Source organism: Cyprinus carpio, unplaced genomic scaffold, assembly GCF_018340385.1.
Source record: "Cyprinus carpio isolate SPL01 unplaced genomic scaffold, ASM1834038v1 S000006721, whole genome shotgun sequence".
NCBI lineage: Eukaryota > Metazoa > Chordata > Actinopteri > Cypriniformes > Cyprinidae > Cyprinus > Cyprinus carpio.
The window spans coordinates 39,192-63,634 of NW_024879326.1; the positions used below are offsets into that span (position 1 = coordinate 39,192).

General features: G+C 38.6%; 1 protein-coding gene and 1 pseudogene across 2 annotated transcripts; one reads left to right on the forward strand and one right to left on the reverse strand.

Moving 5' to 3' along the window:
- Positions 1-1,454: 1,454 nt before the first annotated feature.
- Positions 1,455-21,950, reverse strand: fzd6 (frizzled class receptor 6). Of its 2 annotated transcripts, XM_042755542.1 has the most exons (8): positions 21,932-21,950; positions 21,365-21,444; positions 12,595-12,830; positions 11,474-11,670; positions 4,772-5,783; positions 4,535-4,683; positions 3,950-4,316; positions 1,455-3,364 (listed from the first exon to the last, which is right to left on the reverse strand). In XM_042755542.1, exons 3-8 carry the CDS (start codon positions 12,772-12,774, stop codon positions 3,299-3,301), a joined length of 1,971 nt encoding a protein of 656 aa, XP_042611476.1. In that variant the 5' UTR covers positions 12,775-12,830; positions 21,365-21,444; positions 21,932-21,950; the 3' UTR covers positions 1,455-3,298. The 2 variants fall into 2 exon arrangements, with proteins under 2 accessions (XP_042611476.1, XP_042611475.1); XM_042755541.1 differs by lacking the exons at positions 21,365-21,444; positions 21,932-21,950 and adding an exon at positions 13,203-13,476.
- Positions 15,626-18,449, forward strand: LOC122144549 (annotated as a pseudogene).
- Positions 21,951-24,443: the final 2,493 nt, after the last annotated feature.

A 24,443-nucleotide genomic window follows, 5' to 3' on the forward strand; every position in this document is an offset into this window, starting at 1 on the left:
TTACAATAGTTTGTGCATCATGAACAGTGAGTGATCTGCCTGCTGCAGTATTTTTCTCTGTGCGTCCATCTTGGTGTCTCTGGCCTGTGTTAACGGACGTTAACAGACTATATATTTTCACATACATGACATTTTGGAAAATGATTGTATTGCAACGTAGTTTGTTTAAGTCCAGAACAGAGAGTTGCAATAACCCAAAACACCAACGTATTACCTATCCCGTAAAGGCCAACGTAGCCCGTCCGCGCACCGTCGGCATTACGTTATTTTCGACATCAAGAGGGCTCGCGGACAGCCGCGCACCCCGTGGGACTGCGCATGTCTCGAGCTCATCCGTCCGCACTCATCCGCGGTTGAGTTTCACCTAATCTCATGTTAATCTTGAGTACCTATAGAGTAGTACTGCATCCTTCAAATCGCCAAAAACTCTTTAGTTTTTCATATTTATAAAAGAAAAATACAGCTTTCCGATTCTCTCCGAGAAAACCAAAGCTCCTGGAGGAATGCCGTGGGCGGAGCTATAATACTGATGTTTCGTGTTTTTTCCATTAACATATATTCACTTATCTGCGGATTTCCAACAAAAGACAGAAATCTGATGCAGTTGTACTTAATTGAATGGGTTTTTTTATCACTGGGACCGCTCCATGTTTTAATAGCAAATGATGTGCAAATCCAGCGTCGACCAGGGCCTTGTTTATAAAACATTTGTCACTGAAATGACGAGAACACACAAACGCACTTGCTACACTCCCTTGCTGCCCCGGAAAAACAAACTGCATCCACTGTTCGTGCAACGCCGGGTTCTTTGGGAAGCTGAACAAGGTAAACTTTCCCTCACATCCAAAAACACACTTATTTAGAGACATTCTTGAACAAATCCTATGCATCGCTGCCAAGGATTTCCCGATGAAGCACGTTGATGAGCGCGGTCTCACTCCCCTCTGGTTGACGTGTGCACGGGCGCGCTTTTCCGAGAGAAATGCTCATATAAGGAGTTCCACCATTGTCTACGTCATTAAATCCACAATCGAAAAAAAACAGCCGAAACTTGTACCAACTCGGAAATTAAGATTCTCGGCACAGAAAAAAGTAGATGATCAATACCATATCTCGGCACGTGGTGACACTAGAGCAACAAAATCAAGAGCAGGGGTGTTGGCTCCTTTTAGCCACTCTGATCTACTTATTCAGTGTGTTCCTGGCCTTACTGTACAAGATTCTGTCCCCACTCCCGTAGGCATCCTCTTTGGCCTGACGAAGCTGTCTGAGTTTTGATGTGAACTATGGTCAGTCATTGTTGTATGTTAAATAAGTCCATCCTCAGTCAGAACAATCTTCATTTCACAGAACTTTAACAATAAAGGAAAGCAAAGACTTACAGCCATGAACAAACACTGCAGTTATACTCCAGTATATGAGGAATAAAGACCACACGCTGAAAACCTTTGCACTGATGGTTTTATATGGACTTTATTTTAAGATAAGCCTTGCATTATAAACATGTATAATAAACTGTATGATGGACAGAAAGATACAGCTGTACTTCATCTAACAGATTCATTACAGTCTTTACAATGGCACATAAACATAAAGGTGTTAAGGTACTGTATTTTAAAAAGGAACACATTTTTAAATTTAAAAAAAAAAGTTATATGGAGTTTTTAATAAAATATTTTTTTAGTTTTGTTAGCTGAACGATATGTTAAAAAACAGTACAATCCATTGAACACACTGTACTTTTCCTCAGAGCTTCAGTTTCATTCCTGTCAAAAAGTAAAAGGTGGTTTCCTGTCTACAGTATGTACACATTACAAACATGTTTAAAAAAAGCCATTTTAGCAAAGCAATGACAAAAGAGTTTTTTGAAAGAAAAGCTGAGATACAACTGAAATGTTGGCGTCTTTTTTGACAAGAAAAAAAAAAAAACTGGTAGCATTTTGGTTAAAAATAGCAGCCGAGGGCGTCTTTTGTTGCTTTAAAAACAGCTGCAACGGTAGCCTAATGCTGTGTGCTGCAGAAATGACGTTTAAAGTTAATGGGGAGGGTAATGCCGGTTCACAATGACGTTTGTGGGAACGCCACATTACACAGGGAAGGAAACTGTATGTGCTTCCAACAATTTAGTCCAGGAGCTCTGGTTGGATGATGCACGGTTTGCAGCATATTTTTTTAGACTACCCTTACGAAAAAGAAGTTTATTTAAGTGTGCTATTAGTATACTTCTTTTAAACTAAAAATAGGAAAGTATGCTTTTAGTTTACTTTTTATGTACTTCTCAGAAATGGGCTTTATGTACTTCTCAGAAATATACATAAAATGACATTTAAGTATACTTGACTTATACTTACAAAAAGTCTAAATATACTTGAACTTAAGTATACTTAATAAAATAAACTTGAAGTATACTACTTTTTGGTAAGGGTACATAGAGTTTTGTACTCATATCATACAACTCCTTGTGCTCCGAAACTAGTACAATCTGTCTACCGGCTATCTTCTCCTTTTTTCACATTGTTTTTGTTATGGAGACAACTCACCACTCGCTTGTCATTGGTCAGCTGTCAAAAAGGCGCTTGATGTAAGGCTTTTTTTTTTTCAGAAAAGTTAGAACATTTTTCAACTTGAAAAGATGCTCTGAGCTGCAGAAAAAGATGCTGGTGGTGGTGTTTTAAAAAGCGCTCAGGACTTTTTTGAAAACACGGTTTACTTTATAGGATTATAATGTAAAACAGACACTGGCAGCTTCAAAAAAGACGCCAAGTGTGAACATAGCCTTAATCTTCATAATTTGAATTTGAAGACTAAATTTACTAGTGCAGAGAAAGTTTATATTTTTAAACAATGTTGCTGTTTTATCAGGTTATTCTCTTAGGATGTGTTTTTGGCATACAGTTTGAGCACTTGTGCAAATTCTGAAGAAATCTTTAGAGCCTCTCATTTAAAAGTGAGTCCTGTATTAAATCTGTTGCTTTCATTCATAGATTCAGGTCAGAAGTGTCAGTGTTAAGACTATTCCAGTGATGAATCACTTAGAGGAGTTTACAAATTTGCAATCTTGTTCCTACAAAAACGCAAGAGAACTGACAAATTCATGTTGACTCTAGATCCTGTCAGTAAATATGAGCTGCATTACCATTATAACCCGATGATGATTTTACAGTAGTGTACAGGAATTAAAACAAAGCTTCCAGTGACACGGACATCAATAATTGAAATGTACAGAGAGAGAGATAAGGGCAGAGCCAGAAGTCTCTCTCCTTAAGCTCCATTCAGATGCAATGCCGATCCTGTGATTTCATTGTGTGTTGGTGCAGTGGGCGGAGCTCTGGTCAGCCTGCAGCAAATCCTCTTTGGGTGTCAACTCCAAAAGCAATTCAAATAGGTGTGTTAAAAACAGTAGGAAAAACTGAACCGTTGAGATCATCTGTCAGATGAAAGAAATATTGCAGGTTCAAGAAGTTCATCTATCTTGTTTGTCTCTCAAGCCAGGAAAGATGTACAGGACGTTCTGAAATGTGAAGCTTGTATTTTGTCAAAGTATTTATACAAATTCCTTCATATAAAATTTACAACTTATTTGAACTGAAATTCTTAGTGAGTTGCCACATGTGAACGATGCTCTTCCTGGTATCCTTCAGCATATAAAGCAACATTTAAATTAAAAAAAAAAAAAAAAAAAATGGCCATGAAGGAATTAGTCTAAAAACTTAACATGACTAAAATACAGCCTCGACTGGAATACAGATGATGGTAACATATGAAAGACTCAATAGATGAATCTGCCAGATGCATCCATGTACCATACATTTTTAAAATTCAGTTCTGGTATTAGATTAAATTTACTCTTAGTACTGATGTTGCTAGTGAAAAGGCCGTCTCATCTAAACAGAATGAAAACTGCATACTGCACTGACAAATAATCATTCAACATAATATATAATATGAACCTGTGTGAGCTTTCAGCGTGGCTGCTGATGCGACTGGAACTGTCGGCTTTACTGCGTCTCTCAGCTGGTGCTGTTGATCCGATGCGCCCCGTGTGCTCCTGAATGGACATCTCTGAGGAACGATGCGGATCGGAGATACTCTGGCTTGGAATGTAGTGATTGCGGATTGCCGCAGAGACAGGTGTGTTGTCATGGTTACTGTTGACCGGTGTGTGCATGCCTGTGCTGGTGCCCATGGACTTTGACACGACCTTCAGCTTGTGTGAGGAGGACTTGTAGTGCTTTGACTTGTGCTGCACACGACTGTTGTGCTTGAGGAAGAACTCGCAGGACTCCTGCAGAACGCGCCGACTCTCCCTGATGGGACTGAAGCACAAGCAGAAATAAAACATTTATTAAACAGTTTTTATACAGGCAGAAATTTAAAAAAAAACTTGCTCAACTTGCTTTGAACACAATTTTGCCCCGACCATGTGATTTATTTGTTGTTCAGATTACATGCATTGGAATTGGAGAACATGACAAACTGAACACTCTTTCTATGTCATAAACGGTTGGGTTAGGATTAAAGAAAGTGGCCTCACTCTTTCTTGCGAGTTCTCTTGAGGAATGAAGCCCACTCTGAGCAGGTTTTCTTACTGCTGACCCAGAACACGGCTGATATTCCCACAACCAGCGTCATCAGATATTTAATGAGAAACAGCGAGAGCTCAGGCCCCTCCACAACAACACGCTACAAAAAAACAAAACAGAAATCAGTCAGTCAGAGACTAAATGCTTTGGTAATTTCAGCATCCACAGCACAGGACTGAATGTCTCACGTGGCGGGAGCAGGGAATGCTGTATTCCTGGCAGTGCTGGCTGATCCAGCTGTTCTCCCAGTGGCTGCGGTGGGCTTGCTCATACAGATAACAGCCGAGCAGCACCAGCAGAGGAAGCAGGTACAGGCCGCTGAACACTCCGATGCGGATCATGAACTTCTTCAGTTTCTCCTGGTTCTGCTCGTCATGCTGGATCACCTGACGCACGCGGTTCAGAGACATGATGCCGGCGAGCAGCAGCGAGAGGCCGACCAGCACCGCGATCGCCAGCGGAGCCACAACAAACCAGCGCAGCGCCGCCAGGTCATACAAGCCCACGAAGCACACACCACTGATGCCGTCTCCCTCCACCTTATTGAGCACCAACAGCACGACAGTGAGCACTCCGGGGAGACCCCAGGATACCGTGTGGAACCACACCGCCTTCTTCTCAATCGCTTCACAGCTCCACTTCGGCCCTGCGGCCAGAAACCAGGTGATGGTCAGAACCACCCACCACACCATTCCCGCAGTGGAGAAGAAATACAGCAGCATGAAGAGCAGTGAGCAGACTCGACTCTGGGCTCCCAGCACAACCGTCCACACACGGCCCGGCAGACTCGGCTCGTTACAGGCTGCCTTGTTACCCAACAGAAAACCAACAAAATAGACCAGAGAGACAAAACTGTAGCACACAGAGTAGAAGATGATCGGCCGCTCAGGGTAGCGAAAGCGCTTCACGTCAATGAGGAAGGTTAAAAATGTAAAAAGAGTCGCACATAAGCACACAATGGAACACACGCCAATGAAGATCTTGGCGGACTGAACTTCTTGCGTTTTAAGGTACATGTAGTCACACGGTGGAGCGCAGTCTTGAGCCCCGAGGAAAGATCCACCCTGACCGGGACGAGTCTTCAGCTGAAGGGGGCACCAGAACCCCAGATCCCGACCGGAAGACTGAGAGATTCTGGATGTGGTCACTTCCACGGATGACACCGCAGAACCATCAGGAGAAACGAGACATGACTCCAATCTATGACACCAGAGACAAAAAACAAGCAAATCACAATCATTTACAGATCTAAACATCAGGAATATGCTGGTGATTTTTCTGAACAACTAACTGTCATAAGGTGTCCGCCACACTTTGGTCAATGGTTGTTGTTTGACTAACAGACCGTTCCTCTGGGTTCTCAAGTCTCCTCTCGCATATCAGCAAATCTGCACCAGGGGGCGTTGGAAGCAATATTTTTGAAAGGGGGGCACAGAAGTGTGCTTGGGGGGCGTTTGGTTAAGGCGAGTTTATACCAAAGATGTATGAGCTGAAATTGGTCTGCCACATCCTAACGCCGTCTCTACACTGGATGCATCAAAGCGCACTTTCTATATCCGTTTGTCAACTTGTCGGTAGCGCAAGCGGGTGGAGCGCGGCAGAGAACGCGGCATCCATTTACTGTAGCGTTTGGGCTCAGATACTGAACCACTGATTATAATCAGGATCTGTGTGCTTTGACGCAACGTGTTGTGATGTTCGCGCCGGTGTAGTAGTGTTAGTTAGGGTAAGCAGCTAGTTTATACCAATAGGCCTTCTGCCGCTTTTGAAACTATCATTTCCATAGCTTTAGCGCAGCTGTCAGACTTCCCATGAAAACAATTGCAAACATTTAGACACGTTAAAGCATAGTATGCTTTTTCTTGTTTAGAACAATTTATATAAATGCTTTTTGTTAGCTGTGGTTGGTTTGAATGCCACATTTCAAGAGTTTATTCAATGCACATAAAAAATAGCCTAATTTATATTCACATGGCTTTTTTTTGCTCCTTGGAACACTAAAAATAATGGTATTTTCAAGTCCAGTCAAATCAAATGTCATGAATGTCATGTGGCATTCAATGACATATTTTTTAAATTATTTATGGGCTACTGTGGGCTGTTATATTTGGGATAAAATACATGCTTTAAAAATAGGTTAATATTACAAATACAATATAGCCCATAATATACACTACCTTTCACAAAAAAAAGTCAGTAAGATTTTTTTTTTAATGGTCTTGAAACAAATATCTTCTGCTCAGTAAGGTTGCATTTATTTGATCAAAAAAAAAAAAGGAAAAAACAGCAAACAGTACATCTACAATTTTTTCTGTTTTCCTCTTATGCTAAAGCTATATTATGCCAGCTTTCAGTGTCACATGATCCTTCAGAAATCATGCTGATTGCTGCTTAAAAAACATTTCTTATTATAATAGCTGGCACCCCACACAGACAAAAAAAAAAAAAAAAAAAAAAAATCAAGATTTGAAATTTATTGGACTAACGAAGATATAAATCAGGACAGCACTATTTATTTTGAAAATGAGGAGCATATGTTTCCCTTCTTTCTATTTAGTTTTCTTTTAAGTATTTGTAAGCAAACTTTGAAATATTCTCACAAAATCATGAAATACAGTGGGTACAGAAACTATTCAGACCCCCTTAAATTTTTCACTCTTTGATATATTTAGCCATTTGCTAAAATCATTTAAGTTCATTTTTTTCCTCATTAATGTACACACAGCACCCCATACTGACAGAAAAACACAATTATTGACATTCTTGCAGATTTATTAAAAAAGAAAAACTGAAACATCACATGGTCCCAAGTATTCAGACCCTTTGCTGTGACACTCATATATTAAACTCAGGTGCTGTCCATTTTCTTCTGATCATCCTGTAGATGGTTCTACACCTTCATTTGAGTCCAGCTGTGTTTGATTATACTGATTGGACTTGATTAGGAAAGCCACACACACCTGTCTATATAAGACCTTACAGCTCACAGTGCATGTCAGAGCAAATGAGAATCATGAGGTCAAAGGAACTGCCTGAAGAGCTCAGAGACAGAACTGTGGCAAGGCACACATCTGGCCAAGGTTACAAAAACATTCTGCTGCACTTAAGGTTCCTAAGAGCACAGTGGCCTCCATAATCCTTAAATGGAAGACGTTTGGGACGACCAGAACCCTTCCTAGAGCTGGCTGTCCGGCCAAAATAGCTGAGCTATCGGGGGAGAAGAGCCTTGGTGAGAGAGGTAAAGAAGAACCCAAAGATCACTGTGGCTGAGCTCCAGAGATGCAGTCGGGAGATGGGAGAAAGTTGTAGAAAGTCAACCATCACTGCAGCCCTCCACCAGTCGGGGCTTTATGGCAGAGTGGCCCGACGGAAGCCTCTCCTCAGTGCAAGACACATAAAAACACACCTGAAGGACTCCAAGATGGTGAGAAATAAGATTCTCTGGTCTGATGAGACCAAGATAAAACTTTTTGGCCTTAATTCTAAGCGGTATGTGTGGAGAAAACCAGGCACTGCTCATCACCTGTCCAATACAGTCCCAACAGTGAAGCATGGTGGTGGGAGCATCATGCTGTGGGGGTGTGTTTTTCAGCTGCAGGGACCGGACGACTGGTTACAATCGAGGTAAAGATGAATGCGGCCAAGTACAGGGATATCCTGGACGAAAACCTTCTCCAGAGTGCTCAGGACCTCAGACTGGGCCGAAGGTTCACCTTCCAATGGCCCAGCCAGAGCCCTGACTTAAACCCAATTGAGCATTTCTGAAAAGACCTGAAAATGGCTGTCCACCAACGTTTACCATCCAACCTTACAGAACTGGAGAGGATCTGCAAGGAGGAATGGCAGAGGATCCCCAAATCCAGGCGTGAAAAACTTGTTGCCTCTTTCCCAAAAAGACTCATGGCTGTATTAGATCAAAAGGGTGCTTCTACTAAATACTGAGCAAAGGGTCTGAATACTTAGGACCATGTGATATTTCAGTTTTTCTTTTTTTAATAAATTTTAAAAAATGTCAACAATTCTCTGTTTTTCTGTCAATATGGGGTGCTGCGTGTACATTAATGAGGGGAAAAAAAAGGAACTTAATTTTAGCAAATGGCTGCAATATAACAAAGAGTGAAAAATTTAAGGGGGTCTGAATACTTTCTGTACCCACTGTACAGTAAATGCGGGTTTACATTTCTTCCATTTACATGTATAAATGTGGTATATTTACCAACCAAAATTACCATATCCACTATGTCAGAAAAAAAGGAAATTCAATATATTCTCAAAAACAGGGTATTTTCTAAAACTAAGAGTTTAATATTATTATTTTTCGCTGAAAGCTGATAAATGATAAATCACAGGACAGTGGTGACAATTTTCTGCACTCCTAAATGTTTCTATGTGCACGCGATCTGTATGTTATGTGCGAGTTTGTGTGTTGTGTGTGCGTGCAGTGTAGCAGCACATTCGTTTAGAGCTGAGATTAGCTACCTGTACAATAAACTGTTTAAAATGTGAATTCACCCAGTTAGTTTTGATTGTCCACATGCTACATTGTCCATCGCTGTCAATATAACCTCCAGCTTCTTTCTGATTTGAGTGATCCACATATCTGAGTGATCCACCTTCAATACCATGACTTAGGTGTCAAACTAGCTAATGATGTTAAATAAGTGAATTCTTGATAAAATGCAGTTATATTATGGGCTGTTGCCATTAATTGTGCTTGTGATGGAACAGTAGTGGAGTGCTCTCGGAGCGACTAAAAAAACACTACAATGCTCAGACTTTTAAAAAAAATCCATTTCCCGTTCCAGTCAAAAATCACGCCGCTCCACTTCGCTCACTCTGCCAGGAACGGAAGAAACAAACTAAAATCTCTTCTGTAAAAATGTCCCATGGATATATCTAAACAGGAATTTTTTTATCAAGTCTTTTTAAATTTGGGGCAACAATGTCAACAAATCACCAACATGTTTAAGAACTCTGTAACTAAATGTTTTTGCACTTATTTTCAAATAATCTATTTTTAAAAAAATGTATTTCACAGTCATTACACTTTTTTTCATAAATTTGATGAATCCTTGAATTAATTTCTTTAAAAAAAAGTAATGACTCCATACATTTGAATGCTACTGTATATATATATATATAAATAATAATCAACTTCAATAGTCTGTGAAGACAATTAGATTACTTTTTATTTGATGGGGGGGGCGGTGAGGTAACTGGAGGTAACTGGGGGGGCACTGGCCCAAAAAAGGTTGAGAACCACTGCTCTAGATGCAAGTGACTTTCTATCATATAATCACACTAGCAAAAGAAATGTTTGTACATTTTAAAGTAAAATGCATTAATCTGGTGTACTTTCGGAGTTCAAAGTTAAGAGGTCTAACCCCAATCAGTTGTGACAGTGTCTCAGTTCACTTTTAAACTGGTGTTTTTTAGGAAGCTAAACACCATTGAATTCAGTCGAGTGCTTACTGTGTGTTCTTCTTCTATCAATACCACATCAGTTTTTCCAGAGTATTTCAAGCTGCGGCCTCTGCTGTTTTCCCAAACGTGTGTTTTTCAGTACTCTACAGTGACCCTGAAGGTGAAGTTCACCAATTCACAGCCCACAGCCTAGGGGCAGAGAGTCATATCATATGATTTTTCTTTTTTTTTTTTTTCAGGAAAATCATGATTCATGATTTTATCACAATGTTGGTTTTACTATTTTGTAAGTTGTCTGGGCAGCACAGTTAAACTAATTTCCTTATTTTAAAAACAAAGCCTCACAAGGTAGCAAAATATAAAATAAAAAAGGCAGACATTTAGGCCAAAAAGGGCAAATAAAAAGAAACCTTGTATTTTATCTTAAAAAAAAATAATAAGAAAGACAAACATTACAAATACACATTATAGAACCTACATTATATACATTATTATATATTGTATACATTATACACACACATTAAAAAATACATAATACACAGATAAAACAAACAGTACGAATATAAGACAAACCCCCATTTTTCCAGATGTACCTTTTGGTTGGTTGTTTTACTTAGAAAAAAAAATTGCAGGTGTATTTAGCAGTAGAATTCAAGAAATTGAATGAACAAATATAAAAATAACACTATAATAACACTATATACACTGTATAAATTATACATTGATTCTCATTAAAGCAACTGTATTAAAGTTCTTCAGTCAATAACAATAAGAAAAAAAACAAAAATCTTTCATAATTTACTAACATTAAAGGGACGCTTCAGCCAAAAATGAAAATTCTGTCATGATTTACTCTCAAGTTGTTTTAAAACCTGAAAGGGCTCGTGTGTGCCATTATGTAGTCGTTTGGAATGCATTTGGCAAAGGGAGCAACTTAATTTCCTCATTATCTTCAGCTGGCATGTTCCCATGACAACGCAGCACGGTGTCCATCAGCAGATGTCCCTGTTTTACTGTCATAAATGTCTTTTTATTGTTGTTAGCATAACTGTTGCAAATAAACATACATTTTATATTTTAAAACGTTTTTAAAATATTCTAATTCTCGCATATCAGCAAATCTGCTGATGGACACCGTGCTGCGTTGTCACGGGAACATCCCATCCTAACTCCAGCAAATCTGCTGATGGACACCGTGCTGCGTTGTCACGGGAACATCCCAGCTGAAGGTAATGAGGAAACTGTCGCTCCCTTTGCCAACGGCATTCCAGACGACTACATACTCGCACACGTGCCCTGCTCACTCCAAAGTCCCCACTCCAAGGGGATAGGGATGATCTCTTCCATTTGGGATTTGCCCGTGAACCGTACAGTACACAATACGCATACCATTACACCCCTTAATTTTTATAATAGATTAGTTGTTGCAGCCCATTCCTCCAACAGAAGACTGTTGATCTACTCACCGGTCACACTGCAGCTCGGGCGGCCAGCTGATGCCGAAGGTGAGCATGTCTCTGCTGCAGTCGGAGAGCACACGCTCACACAGCTCTCTGCACGGACGCAGGACATGCGTGTGTTTCCTGCACTCAGGAACAAAAGCTTGGCACAGGAACAGATGCACGTCAGGAGAACAGCGCAGGCTGGCCAAAGGCATGAAATGCTACACAGACACAAAGAAAAAGAGATTGATGGTTGTTTCAGGCACATTTTTTTCCTACATAGCTAGTTTCATGTCTTTTTAACGATTCCAAAATTTTTTTTTTTTTTGCTTTTCTAGTTTGTAGTTTTTTCACTTAATAAAAACATTTAGTCTTTAATAAATATTACATGTTCGTTTACTGATTTATTTGGACAATAAGTTCAATGTAGAGTCAGACATTCATCATCACAAAACAAACCCCAACAGGAGTGTCTGCTGACTGTACATTATCGCTTACAGCGAGCAACAATAAGTGTGTGTGTGTGTGTGTGTGTGTACAAACAGTAATGACTGTAGACGGCTCTCCCTTCCAGTTTCCTGCCTTCCTTCTCTCTCGTTTAAATCAAAGGCTGTAAAAACGAAGCCGAGGGCTTTCCTCTCGCATATTACACAAAGCCCATTATTTGATACAACTACAAAAGCAGTCTCACAGACCTTCAGTATTTCAGTGAAACCAATCCCTGTGAGGAATCACAGGAATGTGCTCTGAAACACACGAGACACAGCGTTTACTGGGTAAGGACTGAACTGATGGTGAACAGAGATCAACATTTATCTGAACTGAAAACAAAAATAAATGAAAAAACTGAAACATGTTATATTTTGAACAAAATAAAATAACCAAAACACAATAAACAAACCAAAACACAATCCCCATTCAGAAACCACAAACAAATACAGAGCTCACCAATTAAATTACTACAATCAATTTTTAATGTCTCTTTAAAGCATGACGACTATAAACTTAAATAAAAAGCACAACACATCCACTTAACATTTTTAATTACTAAAACTGAGCATTTAATTTACTACATTTTATATGGTTAAGCCTCACATGACTTAGAGAAACATGGATTCCTTCTGATGGCCTTCAGCAAACATTACCTTCATCTTCACTGCAGCGATGTCCTGATCGTAGTGCTCCAGCATGTTGGGGAAGAATGTGGTGTTGTAGGGCATGCTGTGGCACCACTGCACATGCACAGGCTCGCAAGTGAACAAAGTGTGGCTCATGCAAGAGTCCAGCATGAAGAACCCGATGGTGAAGCACAGCAGGATCTTCATGGCCGTCGCTAGTTGAGCCCAGATGATTCAGGAAGATCTCAGAGACATCAGATGAGCTACCGAGACCAGCAAAACACAAACATACAGATTAACATGTGAGCTAACATCATATGAGCACAGTCTCACCTACAGCACGAGTATGAACAGTTCTCTAACTATGAAAAAAAAAGAGAAAAAAAACTATGAAAAGCGCAATTCAAAAACCGACGCTTCAGCTAACGATAGTTTCCGCGAAACTTTTAACGCTACATGAACGATTCGGTTTGATCATCGAGAGATTTACGATCATTTAGATCAGGCATTAAACAACAGTTTATCGGAAAAGATTCTTGTAGTGTTTTAATTATTGTGGTTTGGTTTATTTAACGATTGTAAACAGCTCTGAAAAAAGTCATTTTGGTTCAAAGAAAACACGCAGCTTGTCTTACCTCCACAAACACGCACAAACTCTGTTCTTTTGTTCTTCTACACCATTTCATTATGTCTCACTAGACGTACAAAGTCCTGTACTTCATTCTCCATGTGTGAATTTATTTTCAAAGTCTCCATATATCCGTAAATGATCCTGTAGGGTCGAAAAGAAACAATCGCTTTACTGGAGTTTTTGCCTTCCGAAAAAAAAGTCGTTCTTGTTTGCTCATGCGCAGAAGAGCGATTTCACGAGCTCAGCTGTTAATGTGTAACAACACTGAAGAAGAAAGTTTAATTTTTTTTTTTCAAGATAGACTGATTCATTTATTTTACAGTGCCCCTGTTATGGATTTTTGAAAATGAAGTTTCATGTAGTGTGTAATGCAGCTGTGTGTGGATGTTAGGGTGACCAAACGTTCCATTTTCCCAGGACACGACCTGGCCAGGATTTCTATATTGCCTAAAATATCCACGTTTTGTCTTTGCGCTGCGCAGACCAATTGTTGTATGAAAGTACAGTGAGAGCTCTAGAGAGCAGAGGCTTCTTGTGCTTTTGAATCGCTGTCAAGGTACTTTGATGTAGTACACCGATCGGTCTGCTCAGTGCTGCTTCCAGTCGAACACTAATATGTACACGGATTTGCATCGCTTTGACCGTTCTTTCACCGCGTGAGAGTGTCACTAACGGGAGCAGAAAGTGTCCTGCTTGAGGTGTCTGTTTTCAACCCCGCCCCCGACTGCAAGCGGCTGCTCTCGTCTATCGCCGTCTGTATCCGTGCTTCAAGCCCAACGCACCTATTGTGTCTCAAATGAGTCGACTCTGAACCGCTGAAACGAGTCGTTTTAAATTCGAATCCCATTCCTCGAATTCCACACGTCACAAATTCTTACATTTGCATAATGCTCGCCTATTCTGCGTGGAAATCCCGTGCAAGCAAACTTTTAAATGCTGCAGGTCCTTCGTGTGGATGATGTAATGTCGAGAAGACACTGTGAAAGTGAGTTTGGTTTATTTTCACTTCCAAAGGATGAGGCTGTGAATAATCCATGGTTAAAATTCATCTTTACTACGAGACCACAGCAGTATAATCAACTTTCTGGATTCATGAACCAGTTGAGTTTAAAAAACCCCGAATTCAACAAACACCTTTCTTTGAAAGATGAGTCAGTGCCCAGTTCGTTTGCTGTTCCTAATCACAGCCTTTAAGTATGATTAATAATTGTTGCTTTAATGTTCTGTCGACCGTGAAATCTGAAGTTTTATGTGTTGTTGTGTATACAGTCAGTGCAGCTATAGTCTCTGGCTAACTCGGTTGTTAAGGGGTGATGTAAGAAGTGCTGTTTCCAGGTCCAAGCCTCAACCCACTTCACTTGAGAATACTGCCTCAGCAGCCGTTTATGAGCACTGTTTATTCATATTAAACATTTAAGCTAAACGTTTTCAAACTTATGGTGTACACTACAGTGTCCATGCACACAGCATCCCAAACACAAATCATTTTTATATTTATTTATTTATATTTATATTTTCATTGTCTGGCTATCTGGGATTTCAGTATGGAGTTAAAAGTTAGGATTATACATTTTTTGTTAGTGTTATATCACATTGTGGGTGTATATTAGCAACTTTTGTTCATTCACATCAGTTTATAAATATACAATAGTTTGATATAATTTTAGCATAAGAATTATACAAAGCTATGAAATGTTTAAAGTTATATATATGAAAGGTTTCTCCATGTGACAGAACTTGTCCCACCTTTCCTTGAGCTGTTTGTGTTTGTAGTAGCAAATAGCGCAACTAATAAAAATATGGTTACATTTTCAATACCAAATCATGTATGAATGTCTAACAGAAACATAATTTAACACATGCTTAAAAAAATAATAAAAAAAGGCACGTAAGAATTTGGGTACAAACATAATTTATCATTTTCTACAGGAAATGTGAGCAGTTAAGCAGACAGTGTTATGCAGTTGCGATGGTGTTTCAAGTGTTTTAATGCACTGTTCTGTTGCTTTATATGGTGATCTGAGTGGTTTGGTCTTGTAAGTCAAAAGAGCCACCCTCAAGTCTCTGTGATTTTGTGGTCTCTTGATATGACTCTTGATGTGGCTTCCTTGTTTATTTTACAAACCCCGTGTAAATAGGGTCACTGAATAATTCTGAGCACTTGAGTTTAAGATATCCTAACATGATTTTATGAATCATTTTATCATCTGCTAATGAACTTGACCTACATCTAGACCAGGTTTCCTCAATTAGTTTTCGCCGAGGGCCAAATTCTCCCAACAATACCAACCCAAGCCTAAATATATATTTTTTAAAAATAATAAAAAAATTATCACAAAATTTTTGCAAATATTCAGATTTTTTTTATTCAAATAATAATGACAAAATATAAATATAAAATTTTCCCCCCCCAGTATTCTATTCTGAGACGTGGGTCACAATCAGATGCGTGTGGGACTCGTGCTGTTTGGCAGCGTAGTGCAGAATGAATTCTTCTTAAACAGCTACTTTGAGAAACAGCTGATGGAGCACCTGGCGTCGGGAACTATGACGGGTTTAGCACTGCAGTTCATGTACGAGCAAGCATTTTCTGTGGCTGGCAGTGCACGGCCCTTGCAGGTGCCTCGTGTCGCTGTGGTGGTGACCGATAGCCAGCCGCAGGACTCTGTAGAGGAGGAAGTGGCTTGTGGGCGGCAGGAAGAGATAAAGATCTTTGCGGTGGGCGTCGGCCGTGTCGACATGGCAACCCTGCGACCGTACACAGAACATGTGCATCTGGTAGCCAATTTCATCCAGACAGAAATACTCGTTTCTGTCTTCCACTCAAAGCTGTGTGCAGGTCAGTCTGTTCCCTTCACTCACTTTGCACTGTAAAAAGATATAATACCACTGGTCTAGTAATCCTGAAGACCTGGATTGTCTAGTTTTAATCTGGGTTGGAGCTAAACTCTGCAGAAACAGCATTAGACACTCCTGGTTTAGCTGTTTTGGAAACATGTACTGATGACGTTATTGAATACTCAGCATCTCTGCACTGAACTCTTCAGGATCCAATCCATAGGAAACCACGACTGTGAACACGAGTGTGTAAACACAGACCCCTCGTTCATGTGCCACTGCAGGAAAGGTTTCACACTCACTCCAGATGGTAAAACATGGTAAGGGTCAGTTTTCTGCACTGTTATGTTCTGAGTGTCTAAAAGCGATGCATTCGTGAACGGAGCTCTTCAGCTCTCAGAATACATGACGGACAGCTGATCCCGTACCTGCCATGATGAGCACTTGTGGTTTTACAGCATTATTTAATCAGTCAAAAAGAACACAATGTGCCTTGAACACAGTCTGAGCAGCTCACTGAACTGAATCACACTGACATAATTCATTACTCTCATTACAAATTATAAAGTGATTTGAATCATCAGTTTTCAGTGAAAATAATTTTCTGGTGAATATAATTTGATATAGTTAAAAAGCTAGCTAAAAAATGGCTCCCATTGTTTTTACTTGCTTTACTTTTTTCTTTGTAAGGCTATGTATGTTTAATCAATTTAAAACAATTGTTGCAGGTCTGGCCTGTAAATGTGAATCTGTGGATCCCATGTTTTTTATTAAAGGCTCCAAACATTTGGCCATTACCAATTTTTGACCTAGTGAAGCAGTTTGTCAGCAGAACAGTGAGCGGTCTGCCAGCCGGATCTTGGGTCGGGTGCTCCAGTACTTCACTAAAGTCCACTGCGAGTTCACTTTGGGCCAGTACATCAGCATTAGCGAGCCGTCTGCTTTATGGGCACTACCTGATTCAGGAACAGCAGCCGAACAGTTCAGAGGATCGCCGTTGTATTTACAGACGGACACTCACAAGACAACGTGCACAAATGGGCCAACAAAGTCAAAGCTGATGGTACTAAACGTATATCATTATTAGAGACTCCATGTAATGTTTTGATATAGGAAACAAAATTATTGAATTGCATTTACATATGAATATGTTCTTCCTTTTACTTTAAAGGGATAGTTCACCCAAAAATGAAAATTCTGTCATCATTTACTCACCCTCATGATAGAAGATATTTTGAAGATTGCTGGTAATCAAACAATTGACTTCCATAGTATTTTTTTTCCTACTACCCTTACCAAAAAGTAGTATACTTCAAGTTTATTTTATTAAGTATACTTAAGTAAAGTTCAATTATATTTAGACTTTTTTGTAAGTATAAGTCAAGTTCAAAATAAATGTCTCATTTTAAGTATATTTCTGAGGAGTACATACAAAAGTAAACTAAAAGCATACTTTCCTATTTTTAGTTTAAAAGAAGTATACTAATAGCACACTTGAATAAACTTCTTTTTCATAAGGCTATGGAAGTCAATGGCAACCACATACTGTTTGATTACCAGCAATCTTCAAAATTTCTTCTTTTATGTTCAATATAAGAAAGCAACTCATAAACATTTGGAACAACATGAGGGTGAGTAAATGATAACAGAATTTTCATTTTTGGGTGAACTATCCCTTTAATGTTTGTAGTCAGCACTCACTTCACTTAACACTGATTTTATGTTTGTTGTGATCTGAAAAGTAATTCGCTGTAAAGTCTTGTAATATCCTGAATGTTTCCCATCGATGAATGACTTGTAGTGGATAGAGAAGGAAAAGCATCAGCACAAGATGCACCTCATGCAGTCAGTTGATGAATGTTTGATCATAAAGCCATTCTAACATCTCAGAAATGGAGAAATGTCTCCAAATAACAAGACAGAGTCTAGTTTCAACAAAATAAATCAGTTTTTTTGTCTTTAGGCATTATTCTATATGCAGTGGGTGTGGGAGAGAATGCAGAGGAAGAGCTGGAGTTTATAGAGTCAGCTGCAGCAAACGTGTACTACACAGAAGACTTCAGAAAAATGGAGCAGATTGCAGACAAATTGAAGACTTGGATTCACAGCTGTGAAGGTACTGTAGCATGTGTGTCTTAAACAGAAGCTTCAGAGTCTGTAGCTGCTTACACACCGATGTTAAACATGAACAAACACGTGTTATGCCTCACCCTCCAGAATGCTTTAGAGAAATCGATATACCAGTGTGCAAATATTTTTAATACACTGTAAATAGATAATCCAATACAAAACTAATAGTTTTCTCTGTCGCAGAGCAGCTGTCAGGGTCACAGTGCAAATGTGGGAAGATGATGCTGTTCCACAACATGAGCACTGAAGCATATCCTTTATCCCACAGACTCACACCAGGCCCAACCCCCACCTCAAAATACATGTCAGTTCATCAACCTACACATATACACAAAGAGAGACACATAACAGAGAAGAACTAAAATTAGGCTTTGCTATGTACTGCACAAACAGCCAATGCGCTGAACAAAACACAGTAGATTTAGGTTTGGGTTTTTTATGTACTTTGTGGCCATCTGGTGGTCAGAAGGTTCAATAGTAATACGTTGTAGCACTTACAAAACTGCAGTGTCACCAGATGCTGGTTTCACATCTGGTTCTGCAACTGATTCTACATGGACGTCTGATTTATTCTATTTTAGAGAAATAATCAGTTCAACATTGATAACGTTATTTCATAGGCAAGGTCCCTTGTGGGTTTCATATATTAATTACCATATTGAAAAAAACAGTCAGTAGTTACAGTAATAAAAAAAAGCTAAGGTTGAATACTGAGACAAACAATAGATCCCATGATTTTGACCAAAATGAATTAAGCTGCAATACAGTGCATCAGTGTGAAATTTGTTTATTTGTTGCAAGCTCCAATGTCAAACACACCACTAGTGACTTCTGAACATGTGTAACCTAAAAACACCTCAATGTTTCTACATCATTTCTCACCAACAGCACTCAAAAATGACATTTCTTAACACTGTAATATAGAGGATTGAGCATGAAATGGTGTAAGATCAGTGCTGGAGCGAATGCATCACATACAACTGACACAAAAGTTTCTTACTCACCTTAATGACATTTATCCCAAAATATTGAACTGCATAATTACCATTTTCTGTATGATTTTACATGTTTAAATAAAAAAAAAAAACACAACTGTACAAGTTTAATTCAGTAGTGCATTAAAACCCCACATAGCATCACCACTCAGATCCTGCAGATGCAGATCTGGTTATTTTTAGCTGCATCACTTTCAAACAGTGAACCATTCTAAAATAATTTGGGACTTCAGGCCCAAAACCGAAGGGTATCTTGGGAAGACATTTAAATATTTGAAGTGTGTTATCAAAACATGAACAACTTGAAAATTTGCTTATGGACTTAAATCTTTTTAAAGTTGAGAAGGAAAGAGTATGTTGTTTTGGTGGATTTTAATCTCAACTGGTCTGATAAAAGGCGGGCTAAGGCACAATTTTTTATTAATATTTTAAATGATGCTAAAGGTGAGGACAAACCCATAATCAGTTGACAAAGACAGACTCTAAATCATGTAATAAATGTTTAGAAATAGGTCTTAAAGGAAGAATAATTGATAAATCTGATGAAACTGCAGAAATGCTTAATGATTACAAGTTTCCGAGCATACAATTCAGAATATTATAAAAGATTTCAAAAATCCCAATGCTTAAGATACAGATGGTTTAGATTGTAACTTTTTAAAAAACAACAGCGATTTTTTTTTTTTGTACCAATTACTTATTTTGTGAATTTATCATTTAGACGATCTACATTCCCTGATTGTTGGAAAACAGGGTTAGTTACTCCAGTTTTCAAGGCAGACGATCCGACTAATGTGGCAAATTATAGGCAGATTACGTTTTAGTCAGTAGTTTAAATAGTAGAAAAAAAATAGTAACTGAGCAAACTGTAAATTTTCAGATAAAATAACTTGTGTCCTATGCAATTTGGGTTCTGTAAACAGTATTTGAAAGAAACTGTTGTATGCTATTTTACTGAGCAAGTCCGGTCAAAATTAGACACGGGTGGGGTTGTGGGTGCTGTGTTCTTTGATTTACAAAAGGCATACGACACATAACATCCTAATATATTATATAAATTACTGCATGTTAACTTTTTGGTCGATACAATGAAATGGATTGAGTCTTATCTTACATCAAGGAAACACAAAAACACACATATCCTCTTTAAGAGATTGTTTCACTGGGGTTCCTCAGGGGTCGACCCTAGGGCCCCTACTTTTTAGTTTGTATTTGAATGACTTTCCAGATGTTTGCACTGACGTACATATTCAAATGTACACAGATGACACTGATGATGGCACAGAAATTATCATTTACATTTTTAGAATGGCTTACACAGTGCTTTTTAACATTAAATGTTCAGAAAATTGCCTGTATGTACTTTAAAACCAAAAAGAAGGATGGAGGTCTAATCAGATATATTAGTCAATGGTGAAAAATTACAAATTGTTTCGGATTTTAAATATCTTGGGAGCTATTTTAGACTCTCATTTAACATTTTACAAGCATGTTCAAAAATAGTGTGTGCAGTGACACCTCAACTTAGAAATGTTAAAATTATATAATTTTTTTTTTTCCCTTTCATTCTTTGATCTCTTATTTTACCTCTTGTATTACTTCATAGTCACAGGCAGGAAATCTACTCTTAGACCTTTACATAACTTTTGTAAATGTAACAAGAAAACTAACAAATATCGTTTTGTAATAAAAAAAATATTTTCTGTACTTTTGACAATTTTGTTAAGTTTTTACAGTTGTTGTTTAATGTACAAAATTCATAACCTTGCACCCTCAAAATAATTTTTTCTTCACATACTGAAGTTACTGATTTTATTCTTAATCATTCACCAATTAATATAAAACATTTTACTCCTATAAATTTTATATTTGACTGTGTCCTGCTTTGAACAGTTTAAGTAACATTTAGAAATATGGTTAAGGATTAATAAGTTTTGTGATCATTGAATGTTCTTGTGTTGGTTACATAAGTTTGGGGTCTAATTTTTATTTTTGGGTGATTATATTTCTTATCTTTTAAATTTGGGCTGGGCTAATTTTATTGTACATGCTTTTATATTGATGTTTTTGTAATGTGTTTTGGTACTCTCCTGCTCTGGGACAGCAGATGAAATTGAGCTCCGTAGCTGATTATGCTGCAGTCTTTGACTGTCCATTGTCCCTGTTAAATAAAGAACTAAATAAAATAAAAAATGTACTGAACTTGTAATGAAGACCTCACTTGGGCGTTCAGGACTGGACATTAATTATTTGATGCTCGGATGTTCTGATGGCATCATCAACCTGGGGAAAGAAAATTATGTTATTGCTTCTTTACCATAGTACATCTAGTAAACCTATTGCTTTTGTTAAACAGCGTCTCCCCACAGATGTTGCGTATCTAGTTACCTAAAGCACGTGACTGGGTTTAATCATTAGCTTAATCAAAGAGGCATGATTCATGCCATGATCTGGATTCATTTTGATTAGGGGAAACATGAGGGCCTGGAGAAAGCATGTTTTAGAGTTCCTGTCCTGATTTTACAGAGGACAGGTGTGACCAGCGGAGCAGGAGGAGAACAGATGAAGCACAGCAGGCTGATCTGAGTCTCGTGCTGGTGTTGATCTAGCGAAGGTCTAGCCCTGATCAGACCACTGACAGGCCCGACAGGCGAGAATGCTTCGCCGCTCAGTACTGATGGTCTTCACAGAGCACCCAGACACTGTCCTGAGTTCAGCTGTGACCCTAATCAGTCCCTCAACCCTGAGCAGAGACAGAAGTGAACCTCACCAGAATCAGCATCCGTGCCGCTGTGAGAGAGCAGAACAATGGACAGTTTTAGGAAAGAATATTTGCATAGACTACAAACCCCATTAACAGAATAATGTTCTCATGAATGTAAACCTAAGAGCCCATTAAACAATACATGCATGATAATATTCAAGCAACAAAACAAAAACAAATGAATGACGATACACCTGGGGGCTGTTTCATAAAACTACTTCAGCAAATAACACAGAATGAAATCACCTATCCTTAAATATTTTCACTTGATTTGGTTTCATAGCTCCAGCTCGGTCACTGTGGTATGCTGGTCAGGAGCAGGCTCGCGGTCAGGCCAAGCTGAGCTCCTCTGACACTGACCAATAGGAACACCACTGACTCTCTCTCATTGGCTGCAATTAGTTGACTTTATTATTCTTCCAAAAATAAAAGTAAACAGAAAATGCAACTTAATCAAATAAATAAAAAATAGGCTACAACCAACTATATTTAATGTACTGTGCCCTAAATGTAATGACCTTTCTTTTAAGATATGTTAAGCACGGAGGAAAACACAGCGTCTCAAAGCGCTAAACATCACAAATATTCACTGTTTGTCGTGTTGGATCTATCTGATCCATGCTCGATATTAAGAGCTGCTCAAGAAGCGTGCAGATCAAATGCTCCTGACTCACTGAATCTGGATCGAATTAGTGAGATTTAAATTAAAAAACGCTTTAGTCCCGATTGATTATGTTATGTTATTTCAAGCCAGGTTTTGGACTTTAATCTACATTTTCTTAGCATCATTTATGAAATAGCCCCATAGTTTAGATCACAAACACATTACAAAACAAATTCAGAGGCAAAATACAATTAAAAAGACAAACAAGACCCACCGCGCCACGTTTCAGCAGCTCCTCTTCTTCTCGTGTCTGGTTCAGTCGCTCCTCCGGCGCTTCACTGCCCCCTGCTGTTCGCAGTCAGGTGTTACACACTCATGCTCAATCCACACGAACAGTTGTGATGTGTAAAACCAGGTCGATGGTGCATTACAGGGTTAGTTCAACATAAAATGAAAATGCGTCCGTGTTTTACTCACCCTCGAATCATCCTAGGTGTATATGACTTCTTCTTTCAGATTAATCCAATCGGAGTTATATTAAAAATTGTCCTTGCTCTTGCAAGCCTTTCAATAAACGCCCAAATGCTCCACCTTCCACAATTTCCATAATTTAAATCTTTAAACAAGAAACCAATTGCCACAGTCGCAACATAAGGTAGGAGGCCAAACTAGAACATGCCAAAATCTTCAAGCGTGTACGTCTGCAGACTGCAAGACAGGGGCGTAACTTGAAAGAGGCGTAACTTGAAGTAGGAGGCGTAACTTGAAGTTGTCGAAATCTCACAGAATCACGCGAGATGTCAAAATGATAAGTTGTTGGCAATATGGCTGCTTTCAGTAGGGCACAGAGTAGAATATTGATTACGTTTTTTTAAGGAAAGCAGGGGTTTTAGGCAGGATTTGATGCATAAGGTGTGTGTAGATATTAATGTTAGGGGACAATGTGAGTGATGTGTACGTTTAGTAGGAAAACCTATTATCTGATCCACACTCCGGGACAGAAGAGGGCGGTATTGCACCAATAAGCTGGATGCCAACCGCCGTTAAACTGGAAAGAAGTTACAATGAGTTACAATGGTGAGAATATATTTTTTCACGAAATAATAATTTAAATTTAAGAGTACAAGTTATTTTCATACAGTGTTATTGATTTTGGAGTTAATAATCTTTTAAAACTAAGGTGTAAAGTCAGCAACATATAAGCAAAAGGTGTAAAGACGCTATCCTCCGGTTTCACAGACAAGACTAATTGAGCTATGGCCTGATCCTGGCTTAATCTAAACCCTGTTTGTTAATTACATAATATAGCATATTTGTGATTGTGCTGTAAAAACACGTTTTATAATGAATAACTAACAGGGGAGCTCCATTAAGTACACATCTTAAAAGTGGATTTACATAAACCATATATACATCTTGAAGACTATTACTAATTGTCTATTTATCATCTGACAGGATAGTCTTTAATAAGTATTGCAGATAAGCACATTTAACAGACATGAAACAGGCATCTGAGTGATGTCTGTGTGCTATTATTCACTCACAACACTGCTTTAGATGAGTGTAAGTCATGTAAACAAACAAATCTACATACAGTAACTAAACACTAGTTATCTATTTTATTTGTCCATTTGCAATATTGATAATTTTAGGAACATTTGTGTTGGATAAAAAGCGAGTTACATCAGTTACTAACTCAACATGCAGATGCAGTACTGTATATCACAGATAAATCACAGAGGTTACTTGACTCTTGTCTGGATGTTACAGGAACAGATTATGTTTGTCTGCTGTAGAGTGACTGAAGAAGGAATGCTGCCATCAAAGCATTTGTGTAAGTACACTACAAAAATAAATAAAACATTTTAATTAGTGTAATTTCAAACAGTTATTACAGCACTTTTCTTATTGTTG